At 45.0% G+C, this 16,247-nt stretch overlaps 1 protein-coding gene across 1 annotated transcript in view; it reads left to right on the forward strand.

Moving 5' to 3' along the window:
- Positions 1–16,247, forward strand: part of LOC126474694 (glutamate receptor ionotropic, kainate glr-3-like) — a 133,918-nt gene that overhangs the window by 73,531 nt on the left and 44,140 nt on the right. The window contains exon 6 of the mRNA XM_050102172.1: positions 2,220–2,440. Coding sequence (XP_049958129.1) covers positions 2,220–2,440 — 221 coding nt within the window. The remainder of the gene's footprint in view (positions 1–2,219; positions 2,441–16,247) is intronic.

The raw sequence follows: 16,247 nt of genomic DNA on the forward strand, positions 1-16,247 counted from the left end.
GTAAAGGAATGTCACGTATGCGTCACTCTGAAGTGTAATGCAGCATTAAATAAAAGTTGATTGGTCTGCCACAATAATGTGTAACTTTAAAAGGGGTGCCTTGCCCGTTAAAAGGATTCGGAAATGGCAGAACCTCTCCTTTCCACACATAACGTGGATTTTGCTCACAACTACTCCATCAGTGTGACTTTCCCTTATCTAGAAGGGATGACTGGGTTTGAATTTCATACAGATAACCACATACAAAAGAAGACAGGTGATTCGGACGTGGTAATACGGCGCAGAAGATGGATATGACTTCTCGGATGAACACCCGGAAGTTCACAATTAATCAATATCGCCGAGAAAACCCGAGAGATCACCGTCACTTTACACTCGCCCTGTCGCTTTGTAATATTTCTGGCTCAGTCAGCCATCATATTAGGCTCCAAGAAGCTGTTCCCAGAGCAGTGGAGATGCAAGAAGTATATAGATGACGAAATGTGGTGTGACCTACCTGTGACAGATGTTAGATTCGGCACCATTCCCGTGAGAAAGACCGCCTGCATAATGCTACTGTTCTGTGATTGGCTGCTGTGTTCGGAGCAAGGGCGCCAAAACGTTATAGTTATTATTATTAGTTAAACTACTCATTGGAATGACTTCACTTTTTAATATAAATATCTCTGACCAGCTGACTATCAATCAGTCATTTTAGAATTATTAAAAGAATTAAAATAAAAAAACAATAGACTGACGAAACTGCAGACGAAGCACTTCGGAAGCGTTCGGGTCACGCCTTTTCTAGTATGGCGCGCGAAGTGTTTCGGGCTGTTCATCACTCTGGATTAGACAGTCGAGAAGAACAGACATGTTGTCTGTCGTAGGATGTGTTTCCAATTTTTATTTAAGTTCCTGTTCGTCACTCCGGATTAGGCAGTTGAGATGGACAGTCACGGTGTCTGTGGCAGGATGTGTTTGCCAGTATTCAGTATTCACTCCGGTAGTCATGAGGCACAGACACGTGCCACAAATAGTGTAAAGATACATTTTCGTAAACATTGTGTTTATCATGTACTTTGCTGTATCAGAAGGTGTTGTATGAAGATCATGTAGTCTTCTCGTGTGGCTGTATTAAAATACACGAGTGGCATCCCAAAGAAGTGATACATTATTTCAGACCAGAACCTCGCTAAATGTCAGTTTCAGCCTCAAGATACAGAACCTACGACCAGCGTGCTGTTTTCTGCGCTGCGGACATCAACTTGAAGACAGCAGGTTAGTGAACTATAACAGAACCTTCGTATTCCACACAGTGCAGTGGAAACAACTAGGCGCCTCACGTGTACTGCATGCACAGAACAAATGTGCTCAGTGACACGTCATCTGCAATAATGCAGAGGAGGTAAAGGAGGATGATCGTTATTAACACCAACAATCAATTCATTCTTCCTTTCTTGCCGTAGCTTGCACGCCGCAGCCCGAGTGAGCAGTCGAGCCACGCGCCTGCAGGCCTTCAGTATAGCAGTACTGTACATGGCTGCTCTGGTTTGGGTTTTCCCTTGCCAGAGGTGGATTATCATCAGGGATCCCCGAGCTTCCGCTCATACTCCCTTCAAGTCCAACCAATGCATCCACTACCCAACTTCACCACAACGAAGGAAACCAGCTCGGAAAAGCTACCCCCTTTGTGGGGGAATGGACCTTCCATCTGAAGAGCGCCTTTAGCCACCCTTTTGGGTGCCCACGGGGAACCACGTGGAGACGGCGCCGCCACTGCTGATGGCGACCCTTTTCATCAGCAGTATAGCATCCACATACAGCATTATCGTAATTACGGAGGTGCTCATGGGAACAACCTGTAGCCCCCAGGCTGGCGAAGCCCACATGCTGTCGATCACCAGTTTCCCAGGATCTCGGCCAATTCCTGTCCATGTACTGGTATTTCTGCCCTCCGACATTCCCTTCTCGCCACTGGTGTCCCAGGAGCCATGTAGAGGCATCATCGGTGGTTCTGAGAGTCAGCTCGTCACCCCTCCACACTCAGCCATGGTTCCTCCAAGTGCGCGAGATATCAGGGCTGTTTCGGAATCATGGGTCAAGGAAAATGTTGTTTTCCAGTTGGTACTGGTTCTTGTACTGGGTCGCAATCGTTTCCTACTATTTACTGTATATTTCTTTAGATTGCTTCACTGATGATTCTCGCTACTTCAGTATAGCAGTGATCACTGGTTGCGCAGGCTCCCCGCTGGTGGAGAGCGGCCGCCTGTCGGTGCGGCTGTGGCAGGTGAGCGCGACCCTGGCCGCCGTCGTGGTGCACGCCGCCTTCTGCGGGGCGCTGGTCGCCACCGTGGCCGCCCCCAGCCACGAGCCGCCCTTCAGCGGCCTCCACGGGCTGCTCCACAGCGACGACTTCAGCCTCGTCGTCGAGGCCAACACTTCCGTACACTTCTACTTCCAGGTCAGCTACTGTACTAACAGTCGAAATATGTAATGCAATCTAGCGCACTGCCTCGCGTCTCCGAGTACCCAGTTATACCGCCCGGTCACATTAATGTGACCACATGTCAAAAGCTTGAATAATCAACTTTCAGCTACTCGATTCGCTGGGAGACGTGCAGGAAGATAATCAGCGAGGTCTTGGAAGGTACAGACAGCGATAAAGCGATGTGTAGCAATGCCTCTGTTATGGGTCAGTGGCGCGAACAGCACGATAGAGGTGGTCACAGGTGGTCACACAGATTCTCAGCTAGGTTTAAATCCGGAGAGTCTGGTGATCAGGGGAATGTGGGAAAATCATCCTGGTGCTCCCCGAATCACGCACGTACAGTAAAAGCTCCGTGACACATTGCATTGTCCTGTTGATTACTGGCCATTAAAATTGCTACACCACGAAGATGACGTGCTACAGACGCGAAATTTAACCGACAGGAAGAAGATGCTGTGATATGTAAATGATTAGCTTTTCAGAGCATTAACACAAGGTTGGCGCCGGTGGCGACATCTACAACGTGCTGACTTGAGGAAAGTTTCCAACCGATTTCTCATACACAAACAGCAGTTGACCGGCGTTGCCTGGTGAAACGTTGTTGTGATGCCTCGTGCAAGGAGGAGAAATGCGTACCACCTCGTTTCCAAGTTTGATAATGGTCGGATTGTAGCCTATCGCGATTGCGGTTTATCGTATCGCGACATTGCTGCTCGCGTTGGTCGAGATCCAATGACTGTCAGCAGAATATGGAATCGGTGGGTTCAGGAGGGTAATATGGAACGGCGTGCTGGATCCCAACGGCCTCGTATCACTAGCAGTCGAGATGGCAGATATCTTATACCCATGGCAGTAACGGATCGTGCAGCCACGTCTCGATACCTCAGTCAACAGATGGGGACGTTTGCAAGACAACAACCATCTGCACGAACACTTCGACGACGTTGACAGCAGCATGGACTATCGGCTCGGAGACCATGGCTGCGGTTACCCTTGACGCTGCATCACAGACAGGAGCGCCTGCGATGGTGTACTCAACGACGAACCTGGGTGCACGAATGACAAAACGTCATTTTTTCGGATGAATCCAGGTTCTGTGTACAGCATCATGATGGTCGCTTCCGTGTTTGGCGACATCGCGGTGAGCGCACATTGGAAGCGTGTATTCGTCATCGCCATACTGGCATATCACCCGGCGTGATGGTATTGGGTGCCATTGCTTACACGTCTCGGTCACCTCTTGTTCGCATTGACGGCACTTTGAACAGTGGACGTTACATTTCAGATGTGTTACGACCCGTGGCTCTACCCTTCATTCGATCCCTGCGAAACCCTACATTTTAGCAGGATAATGCACGGCCGCATGTTGCAGGTCCTGTACGGGCCTCTCTGGATACAGAAAATGTTCGGCTGCTGCCCTGGTCAGCATATTCTCCAGATCTCTCGCCAATTGAGAACGTCTGGTCAACGGTGGCTGAGCAGCTGGCTCGTCACAATACGCCAATCACTACTCTTAATGAACTGTGGTATCGTGTTGAAGCTGCATGGGCAGCTGTACCTGTACACGCCATCCAAGCTCTGTTTGACTCAATGCCCAGGCGTATCAAGGCCGTTATTTCTGCCAGAGGTGGTTGTTCTGAGTACTGATTGCTCAGGAATTATGCACCCAAATTGCGTGAAAATGTAATCACATGTCAGTTCTAGTATAACATATTTATCCAATGAATACCCGTTTATCATCTGCATTTCTTCTTGGTGTAGCAATTTTAATGGCCAGTAGTCTAGATGCCATAAACCACAGGAAAACAAACTGGTCCGCAGCTCGTCGTCGTGCGGTAGCGTTCTCGCTTCCCGCGCCCGGATTCCCGGGTTCGATTCCCGGCGGGGTCAGGGATTTTCTCTGCCTCGTGATGACTGGGTGTTGTGTGATGTCCTTAGGTTAGTTAGATTTAAGTAGTTCTACGCTCTAGGGGACTGATGACCATAGATGTTAAGTCCCATAGTGCTCAGAGCCATTTGAACCATTTTGAAAACAAACTGCATGTCCCGGTGGACGTGATCTCCAAGTGCAGCTCTATACTTGTGTTGGTCCATTGTGGCTTCCAGAATGACGAAAACATTCCCCAGACAATAACACTCCTTCATCTGGGCTGAACCCTTCCGACCATCTGACGGCCATTTGCCCGATGGAGCATAAAATGTGATTGATCTGAATAGGCCATCTGTTGCCACTAAGCGGACGTCCAGTTGCAGCACTGGCGTGCAGATGACAGCCTTCGTCACCGATGAACACCAGTCGGCATTGGTGCATGAACCAGGTACCTTACGCGTATTATAACTTCCTTTGCATGCTGTGTGGTTCTTTGATATCTACAGGAGTGAGGAGCACATGCTGTTCCTGAACAGAGAATGCAGACATTAATCCATTCTACATTAAAGTCAGATAGACAAAATAATGAATAACTTTGTTGCTGTAATTGCAGCGTCAGTTGCTAACAGTAGATTTGAATGTAGAAATATATACAGATACAGATGATTTATAAATCTGTCACTCTTCAATACAATGTCCACTCTGAAGACGTCGATCTCTGGTTGCAATGAATGTCCGTAGATCTTATTCAATTGGGAGACACTCAAAATGGGGACAATCTACGAATGTTCGAACTTAAGTACACCCGCCGCTGGAGCCCTGGAGAGTGGATGGTTGCACCTCATTGGCAGCTGCGTAATGGTTCGTGGTAGCACCCTCTTGCCACGGTAGCGGCTATAGAAAATGCGGTGGGGTAACTATCGGCGTGCGTATTTGAAAGTACGGCCGAATGGACAGCGGCCGATACCGCAATGCGGTGGCCTATATGCAACAACTTTCGCTGAACAGTCGTTGAAGAGACACTGTTGGTAGCCCCTTGATTTACCTGGGTGGTGAGGCTCAACAGTTGCATGCCTGTTCCCCCTACACGTCCCTGCAACCGTCGTTCATCCCTCTTATCTACGGCCTTTACACCACAATTGCACTGGACTCGCATTCGGGAGGGCGACAGTTCATTCCCGCGTCCGGCCACCCTGATTTAGGTTCTCCGTGATTTCGATAAATCACTTTACGCAAATGCTGGGATGGTTCCTTTGACAGGGCACGGCCCACTTCCTTCCCTAATCCGATGTGGCCGATGACCTCACTGTTTGGTCTCTTCCCCCCAAATCAATCCAACCCAACCACAATTGCTTTGGCGCCGGTTTTGAATCGCACCATTTTGCCGTACACAGTATAAGTTAAACACGACAGCACGCAAACAGTGTACATACTTAGCCGTCCCGAAATGCTTCCACCTTCGGACCAAAATCTAATGATCATGCCCTTTTGGATGCCAGATAAATCGCTTCGTTTCCACGTTACAGCAAGGATTGCAATTTCTTTCTCCTTCCGCGCCCCTTTCCACCCTCCCTCCCCCCCACCCCGCCCCCCCCCCACCCCTCTGACATGCCGTATACAGGGTGTAATGGGCATATGTGCAGATATTTTTTCCACAAACTTTATGACCTGATGTTCCCTGCATGGCCATAACTGCAGCAATCTGTCCGTACAGATTAAACGCTTTACTTCCACATGTCCACATATCAACATCTGATCTGCTGTCCAGGGAGAAGTAAGCATTAGCCATTTGCTCTTGCCACATGCACTTGCAGATACTACCCATCCAAAAATTCTACAAATCGTGTTGTTGTTGTTGTTGTTGTTGTTGTCTTCAGTCCAGGGACTGGTTTTATGCAGCTCTCGATGCTACTTTGTTCTGTGCAAACTTCTTCATCTCCCAGTACCTACTGCAACCTACATCCTTTTGAATCTCCTTAGCGTGTTCGTCTCTTGGTCTCTCTCTACGATTTTTACCCTACACATTGCTCTCCAATACTGAATTGGTGATCCCTTTATGCCTCAGAACATGTCCTACCAACCGATCCCTTCTTCTATTCCAGTTGTGACACAAATTTCTCTTCTCCCTAATTGTATTCAATACCTCCTCATCAGTTATGTGATCTACCCATCTAATCTTTAGCATTCCTCTGTAGCACCACATTTCGAAAGCTTCTATTCTCTTCTTGCTCAAACTGTTCATCGTCCATGTTTCACTTCCATACATGTCTACACTCCTGTTAAATGCTTTCAGAAACGACTTCCTGACACTTAAATCTATACTGGATGTTAACAAATTTCTCTTCTTCAGAAACGCTTTCCTTGCCATTGCCAGTCTATATTTTATGTCCTTTCTACTTCGACCATCATCAGTTATTTTGCTCCTCAAATAGCAAAACTCATTTACTACTTCAAGTGTCTCATTTCCTAATATAATTCCCTCAGCATCATCCGACTTAATTCGACTACATTCCATTCTTCTCGTTCTGTTTTTGTTGATGTTCATCATATATCGTCCTCTCAAGACACTGTCCATTACGCTCAGCTGCACTTCCAGGTCCTTTGCTGTCTCTGACAGAATTACAATGTCATCGGCGAACCTCAACGTTTTTATTTCTTCTCCATGGGTTTTAATTCCTACTTGGAATTTTTCATTTGTTTCATTTAGTGCTTGCCCAATGTACAGATTGAATAACATCGGTGATAGACTACAACTCTGTCTCACTACCTCCCAACCACTGCTTTCCTTTCATGCCCCTCGACTCTTATAAGTACCATCTGGTCTCTGTACAAGTTGTAAATAGCCTTTCGCCCCCTGTATTTTACCCCTGCCACCCTCAGAATTTGAAGGAGAGTGTTCCAGTCAACATTGTCAAAAGCTTTCTCTAAGTCTACAAATGCTAGAAACGTAGGTTTGCCTTTCCTTAATCTTTCTTCTAAGATAAGTCGTAGGGTCTGTATTACCTCACGTGTTCCAACATTTCTATGGAATCCAAACCCATCTTCCCTGAGATCGGCTTCTACTAGAATTTACCTTAGTATTTTGCAGCCGTGACTTATTAAAGTGATAGTTCGGTAATTTTCACATCTGTCAACACCTGTTTTCTTTGGGATTGGAATTATGATATTCTTCTTTAAGTCTGAGGGTATTTCGCCTGTCTCATACATCTTGCTCACCAGATGGTAGAGTTTTGTCAGGGCTGGCTCTCCCAAGGCTGTCAGTAGTTCTAATGGAATGTTTACTCCCGGGGCCTTGTTTCAACTTAGGTCTTTCGGTGCTCTGCCAAACTCTTCACGCAGTATCATATCTCCCATTTCATCTTCACCTACATCCTCTCCCAGTTACATAATATTGTCCTCAATTACATCGTCTTTGTACAGACCCTCTATACAGGGTGAAGCGAAATTCGCGCACTTCGGCTTCGCAGCGCGACTTCTCACGTATCAGCGATTAAAAAAAAAAAAAAAAAAAAATCTCTCACAAAATTTCATCCGGCGCACACACGGCAAAATGACCACTTTAGACGGCCAAAATTCAAATATGTTAAATAATTTGTGCATTTTTGTACTTACAAAGACTTCTGACCTTAGGGTTTATGTGTATTCAGACTTATCAAGATTCTGAAAGTACCTACGAACCTAAAAGGTGATTTATAGGTAGCTAAAAATGAAAAAGTGGAATCAAATTAGTATATTTTACGTAATGTTTACAGGCAGTAAGACAGTTAGTATCCCTCATCATAATCATCCATTGTTCCGTCGTCGTCGTCATCATTATCATCATCATCCATTGTTTCTTTGTCACCATTATCTTCAAGCATTTTCACAACAGGCTCTTCTAACATTAACAGTGCCTCCTTAGGAAAGGGTTTTCTTTTTTTAAAGTGACTCCTCCTCTTGGACGCAATGATGGGATCTGAAGCTGTCAGCATTGGTATGTATTCTTGAAGTTTTCCTTGCATGGAAAAGTCTTAAACCTTTATATTCTTTCTGATTAGATGCCTAGACATCTTCTGAAAAAAGCCCCACAGGCAAAGGTAGTTCCTTTATTATGTCTGCACCATGTATTAGGAGCTTGTGCACAGATGCACTCATTTTGTACCACTTGTACGTTCCTAAACAGATTTTTGCTGCTTCGAGGCAATAATTTTTTTAAATTACTGTAATTAACAATAAATCCGCAAGACAAAACGCTTAGGATGTTTGTAAATCTTTGCATAATTTCGGGCTGTAGACCTGTTATAGTCTCACATTTCGTGGGCTCTGCAAAAAAGTTTCGTGCAGTATTCCCGTCATTGCAGTTACCTCCTCTTTGCATGGGCCTGGTCTACCACTAATCCCATTTCACGATAGAATTTAGTGATTATTTCTTCTTTTCTTCTTTTTATAATTTCTTTGGCTTCTTTACCTCTTGCTTGCCACTGCTTCAGTTCCAATTTATATGATGTATGTAAAAAGTACTCGTAACATCTAAGGTATGAGTGCAAAACAGATATACCAAACTTAAATGAACTAGCCGTAGAATATTGTTTTTGCAAAAGTAAGTTAAGGTTGTTGAGTTCATTGGGTGTTGCCTTGCACACATTACACGCTTGTGTTGACGAAGTGTCTGTGAGCACGTTACACGTTTTTCCGTCTATCATTGTACATACAGCATGATGTTTAAATGTGTTAGATTTATCCCCAAGGGTCACCTCAGTAGGCTGCAAATTTGATATTTGTTCCTCAATTGCTTCGTAATGAAGTTTTACTGATTCCCTTGTCTCCTTTTCAGTCTGCAGGGGAATGATGCGATTATATCTCGACGAAGAAGTACTCGGGTTTTGCCAGAAACTCTGTTTACCATTCGTTGTGACCTCTGACATTTGCAATGGAACTATAGTACATAGAATTATGTTGGTATCTCCATACAGTGAGTTGTTGGCAACACATTGTTTGTAAATGGAATGTCCACCACTACCGTCAAGGTCCCACTTATAGATGACTTAAATCGCTGAGTTTGCAGTGTGACCGTGGTGTAACAGAAGTACATCCTGCTGTACATGAGAAAATCTTTTGATTGTGTGGTCCACAATATCTTGAACTGCAATTTGCACTTTGGTCTCCGTGATTGTAATGTTACTCGGGTAACATTGCTTCTTTGTTTGTGCTATGACATTATAAAGTGGCTAGATATTGTCGCCTCCAGATTTCGCCCGTTTTTACCAATGAATATAATCTCCTTTTCCCCTGTCAGAGTCAATAATGAACGCTAAGGCTTCTGTGGGTGATTAAGGCTTCATAACCGAATATGATGGCTTTTCGTGAATGTGTTTCATGCGTTGTATCTGCGAGGGCTTGTGGTTAGGGCTAAGTTTACTACTTGTGCAACTGTTCTTTTTCCACTCTTATTAAGGCTGCTTTGAGCAGCAGTACCCAAATTCTCTGAGGTTGACCCAGCAATAATTGGTTGCACTATTCTTTGTTTTGATCGTTGAGAGCTTTCTTCAAAAGATTTTGCAGGTCTTCCTCTGGGTTTATTGACGTGTAAATTTTCTTTTGTGGTCGTAGGGCTTAGAGCTGGCAAGACCAAGTCGTTTTTCAAAAATCTTTCCATATTCCAATTCGATTATTTCCACTTTTGTAGCAATTTTGAGACAAACACTTTTAAAATTGACTTAATTTTACGTACACTGTCTTTTGACTGTTTACATTCACTAAATTTATCCAATATGTGAGTCGTTAATCGTTCTATACACTTAGATGTTATTGTTTGTAAAAGTTCTCATTTTTTAACACTAAAACTAGATCCATTTTCCTCATATTTAATTCCGATTGACTGTAAAGAAAAGAGTGTGGTGTCACAATGCATTGGTTTGAGTTCCTAGAATTTACAATACAAATAGTCAACAAATGCACAAGTGTAAATATTTTGGACAGAAAGCGGTACTAAGCGGAATTTTTTTTTTGAAAGTCTAAGGAAAAATATTTTTTATAAAATCATCATTTACTATTAACAAGGGTAAAAAAAAGAATTGTAACGTTGTCTATTTAATGAACACACCTATGTCTTCCACATCCGTGATAAATATTGAGATTTTCGAATGAGATGATCAAAAAATTCACGTTATAATACTTTCGAGTTTCGAATGGAACTAGCCTGTCAGACCCCCACACACCTTTATTATCAACATAACTAAGGATATTTTACGGCAGTGCGATGGACCAGTTACCTGAGGTGAAGAATACAAGGACGTTTAAATCTAATCTATAAGTGTGAAAATCGATTTTTTGCCGCCTAAAGTGGTCATTTTGCCGTGTGCGCGGCGAGTACATCCGGCAAAAAAGGACGTTAAAGGGTGGCAACCTGGCAACACTGTAATCACAACTACGATAACTACTTGTGATAGCACAAGTCCATACTGCTGTACGGTTGGTGCAGTGGTGAGCGTTTTGGATTAACGCGCAGGAGGTCGAGAGTTCAATCCTGGAGTGGGGCACATTTTATTTGCTAATTTCATTCTGACATTCATACTGTAATATACACCGTTTCTCAGGTCACACGTATCTTAAATTTACTACATTTTGGAACGCTGAACATAACATATGTGATTAGACAAGAAATAGACAGTTGAAGCAAATGATCTGTCATAGGACAGAATAACTATTAAAAAAAATAAATTTCGAGATGATAGCACAGTACAATAACACAACATCTACTTGTCATTTATACTACATGTAATGCGAGCGCTTAGATGTCACACATTAGTAACCAGTGACAATAATAATGTCCATATCAATGACTGCATGACCCTCACAACAGAATTCGTTGTCCTCAGTATAGCAGATGCTCAAAGCGCCCTACATGTAATTGTGCAACGAGCCGGATCATACAGCTCTGGACCCTTCGCAGCAAAGCTGTGGCCACAGCAACAGCAGCAGCATGAACACGCGCTACCAATTCTTCCACATTCGTCGGCGGAGTAGAGTACACGTGCTCCTCCAGGTGTCCCCACAGGAAGAAATCCAGGGGATTTAGGTCAGGTGGACGCGGTGGCCTTGCAACTGGAACTACACGACCGAGTCATTTTTCCGTAAATGTTCTGTCCAAATACTGTCGCACATTACTTCCAGAGTGTGGAGGTGCACCATCATGTTGGAACCATATTCTCTGCCGAACATATAGTGGAACATCTTCCAGCGCATCAGGCAGATAATTTGAGAGGAATTCATGATAAATTCGTGCATTCAACCGTTCAGGCAACATGTAGGGACCCAAACACCTGTCGCCCAAATTCCAGCCCAGACGTTGATACCAAAGTGAACTTTATATCCACGGTCGCAGGTGACGAGCGGTTTAACCTCACATCAATGGCGGGCTTTGTGCATATTGAAGACACCCTCACGAGTGAATGCTGTTTCATCCGACCATATCACGGTGTTCACAAGTGTTGTTGTTGAAACCATTCACAGAAACGCATCCGCTGATGGCGATCTGCAGGATGCAGGTGTTGCGAGAAAGCCCATGCTCGTGCAGCACGTTTACGACCGTGCGTTGCGAGACAAGCAGCTGCCTTGCTACTTTACATGTACCTCGCTGAGGTTCTTGGTGTATGACCTCCAGAATAGCTTCCTTAGTAGCTGGAGTGCGGCGAGTCGTGGACGACCTCTGTCACGCGATGGTGGAAGGAGAGGACCTGAATCCCGAAGGCGCAGGCCGGCCGGTGTGGCCGTGCGGTTCTAGGCGCTTCAGTCTGGAACCACGTGACCGCTACGGTCGCAGATTCGAATCCTGCCTCGGGCATGGATGTGTGTGATGTCCTTAGGTTAGTTAGGTTTAACTAGTTCTAAGTTCTAGGCGACTGATGACCTCTGAAGTTAAGTCCCATAGTGCTCCGAGGCATTTGAACCATTTGAACCGAAGGCGCAGCTCGAGATGACGAAACACATTTTTATCTGGATGGCGTCGACGAGGATATCTAGTAGCATATTTACAAGCGGCAACACAAGCCCGGTTATCAGATGCACCAAGGACCAGAAGCATATCCACATATTCATCATTTGCCCTGCCACACTGATTTAGAGGTTTACAATGAAAATCGTATCACGGGCGCGTTAGTCCGCTCGCAACTAGTCCCTCTCTGGTGGACAGCGCATACAGTATAAACACGCCGTCAGTCCTGCGGGCTGTTCCACCTAACACGTATTTTTCCTCTCTGACAAATATGGTTCTGCATTATTCATCCCGACACCGTTAGTTGCGAAATGTTCGTTTCGAATTACACTGTTTCCCTAATGGCAATAAACGTGATGTTTCCACAATCCCATCGATAGATAATAATAACAATAGTAATAATGATAATAATGCATTGAGGTATGTACTAAACAGCATGCGGTTACCAGACTCAATGTTGAAAGGTATAGTTAGTGGGATCATGGTGATAACATATACAAATAGTAACCGAGTTTGGACTTTATTCGCAAAGCACGTTGCCAGTCCTGCTGGTAACGTAAGGGCCTAACGCAATGTAATGGATGTGAACGAGGCCAGAATAATAGTTGGTATTAATCTATGGCACCATTGGAAGAGGGTACAAAGAAAACAGGTTTCGCGTCTAGTAGATGAAGTAGTGCAGATAAATTCACGCCCACGACGTGGAAAGGGTTCCTTCCAAAGCTGACGAATCTTCCATTTCTACGATTGTAGTATGTAAGTGTAAAGGTTTTCTAGGGGAACCGCTGCAATCGCTGTTGACGATTAAGATGCCAGATACTGTACCGCCTGTAGTACACTTACCAAATAAGAAACATATGCCTCAACCCAGGATCGAACCATCGACCTAATGCATGCTAATCCAAAACTCTATCTACTGCACCAACTGTACATCAGAACTTTCACGTGCTGACAGAGGTATTTACCATACATGTGGTTACAGTGTTGCCAGATTGCCACTCTTTAACGTACTTTTTCTACCGGATGTAATCGCCAGGTGAAATTTTCTGAGACATTTTTTCATCGCTGGCATGTAAGGAGTCGCGCTGTGAAGCCCTAGTGCGCGAATTTCGCTGCACCCTATATACTCCTTCCTCTTTTCTGCTCCCCCTGGGTTTCCATCTGAGCTCTTGATATTCATACAAGTGGTTCTACAACTCGTTACGGCTATAATTATGAGTCTGAATATGATGTAAATACTGATGTTCTTCAGTACACCGTCTGCAGCCATCTGCAGAAACCAGCACTGTTTTTGGAAAGAGCGGTCATGCGAGACACAGCTGACCGTCTTTGTGCATAATATACAACAGGCTCTAGATACCGGCTCCCAGGTTGATGCCATATTCCTCGACTTTCGAAAGGCATTCGCTCAGTTCCCCACTGTCGCTTGCTCCAAAAAGTGCGCTCTTACAGCTATCCGATGACGTATGAAGTTGGATAGAAAGTTTTCTAACAGACAGAGAGCAGTATGTCCTCCTGAATGGGAAGACTTCAACAGAAACTAGCGTAACATCAGATGTGCTCCAGAGCAGCTTAATAGGTCCGCTACTTTTTACGATCTACATAAACGACCTGGTTGATGGTGTTGACAGCGTCATTAGACTGTTTGCTGATGACGCTGTAGTCTACAGGAAAGTAGTATCACACGAAAGTTGTGAACAAATCAATGAAGACTTGCAGAATATAAATGCGTGGTGTAATTCTGACAGTTATCTCTCAATATTAGTAAGTGTAACCTACTGCGTATAACAAAGCGAAAATCCCCATTAACGTACGAGTACAAAATAAATGCCCAGTATTTCAAAAATGGCTCTGAGCACTATGGGACTCAACTGCTGTGGTCATTAGTCCCCTAGAACTTAGAACTACTTAAACCTAACTAACCTAAGGACATCACACACATCCATGCCCGAGGCAGGATTCGAACCTGCGACCGTAGCAGTCGCACGGCTCCGGACTGCGCGCCTAGAACCGCGAGACCACCGCGGCCGGCGCCCAGTATTTGGAAGCGGTAACATCAGTCAAGTATCTGGGTGTGACTATTCGGAATGATCTCAAATGGAATGATGAGATTACACAAGTAACGGGTAAGGCGAACTCTAGATTGCGGTTTATTAGTAGAATCCTGAAGTGATGCAGTCCTTCAACAAACGAAATTGCTTACATACTTTAGTTCGTCCAGTCTTAGAGTATAGCTCGTCTGTATGGGACCCTTAGCAGTTGGGTCTGGTTCAAGAGATTGAGAAGGTCCAAAGAAGAGCGGCAAGATTCATGACTGGTACATTTAGCCATCGCGAGAGCGTTACAAATCTCATAGAAAGTTTGCAGTGGGACACACTTGCAGATAGACGACGCGCTAAACGGAAGGGGCTGCTCACTAAATTCCAAAATTCGATCTTCGCCGTGGATGTAGAGCATATATTATTACCATCAACTTCCAGATCGCGAAATGATCACCATTCAAAGACAAGGGAAATTAGAGAGCTTGTACTGAAGCATTCAGTTTTTCCTTCGCGCGATACGCGAGTGGAACAGAGGGGTTTGGGGGGGGGGGAGGGGGGTAGGGGGGGGGGGAGGGTGGGACATGACTTTGGTGCGAATAGTGCCCTCCGCCACATACCCGCTTGGTGGCTAGCGGAGTATATATGTTGATATTTGGTGTAGAAACCACTGAATACACAGCTGAAATGTTTTAGAAGTGTTGTACGCAGCTCGTGGTCGTGCGGTACCGTTCTCGCTTCCCACGCCCGGGTTCCCGGGTTCGATTCCCGGCGGGGTCACAGATTTTCTCTGCCTCGTGATGACTGGGTGTTGTGTGCTGCCCTTAGGTTAGTTAGGTTTAAGTAGTTCTAAGTTCTAGGGGAATGATGACCATAGATGTTAAGTCCCATAGTGCTCAGAGCCATTTGAACCATTTTTTTAGAGGTGTTTTTCGTAATTGGGTTTAGTGTTTCGGTACAATTTTCTTGTGTGTCCTTAATTATGTCGTAACTTTCCTTGCCAGCTTCAATTTGGAGAACAACTAGAAGTCTACATCTACATGTACATCTAAACAGATATTCCGCAAGCCACCATACGGTGCGTACGATGCGTGACGGAGGGTACACTGCATCACTAGTCGGCTGGTGCCAAATCCAGCGATTACGGCAGTGAACCAGGACTGCAATTTGTTTGCTGGTCAGAGACTCAAGCACCATCTTTGCCTTGTGGGCTGGGTGTCGTCCTGGAGGAGCGACTATACCTTTCAACATTCAGGTATATCCGAAGAATTCTCTCCCACGGACACAAAATTTAAAACTTGAGGTTACCTCGCTGTTCCACCGTCATTTTCCGCAGAGTGACAGGCATGTAGTGTATTGAGTCGCACCGTGTAGGTCACAAGACCTACTGTCTGGGCCGAATGAGGTGGAGGTTCCAGCGTGGTACTTGGCTGACGTGGCATGGAGTCACCCACCTGGGAACAACCTCCTCGCTTGCTATTGGCCGAGCAAGGTTCCACTATATACAGTAGCACGAAATTACCTTTGCTGTGATTGGCTAAAACGCTGGAGGCAGATGCTGTCTTGAGTCAGCAGGAACTGGAAGGTCAGAGCTGGTAGCGTCAGTCTGGTAGTGGAGGTTAGACTGGACAGTCGTATCGGTGGTGGCTCTCTTCAGTTATGTTAATTATTGCGTTATAGTTGAGACTGAGAGCAGGCGTCACGGTAGACGGTCTAATCAGTAGTGGCTTTTGTCAATTTTCTGCTAAAATGTGTTAATAAATGCATTAAAAGGACTTAAGCGGTAGTTGATGAATAGTGCGTATGTGAGCTAGAATGTGAGAGTGACTTCATAATTGTAAGAACAAGCGATTTTTTTGGAACACCGGATTAATAAGTTTCAAGTGGACATCACTGTTT

This window comes from Schistocerca serialis, chromosome 4, assembly GCF_023864345.2.
Source record: "Schistocerca serialis cubense isolate TAMUIC-IGC-003099 chromosome 4, iqSchSeri2.2, whole genome shotgun sequence".
Taxonomy (NCBI): Eukaryota; Metazoa; Arthropoda; class Insecta; order Orthoptera; family Acrididae; genus Schistocerca; species Schistocerca serialis.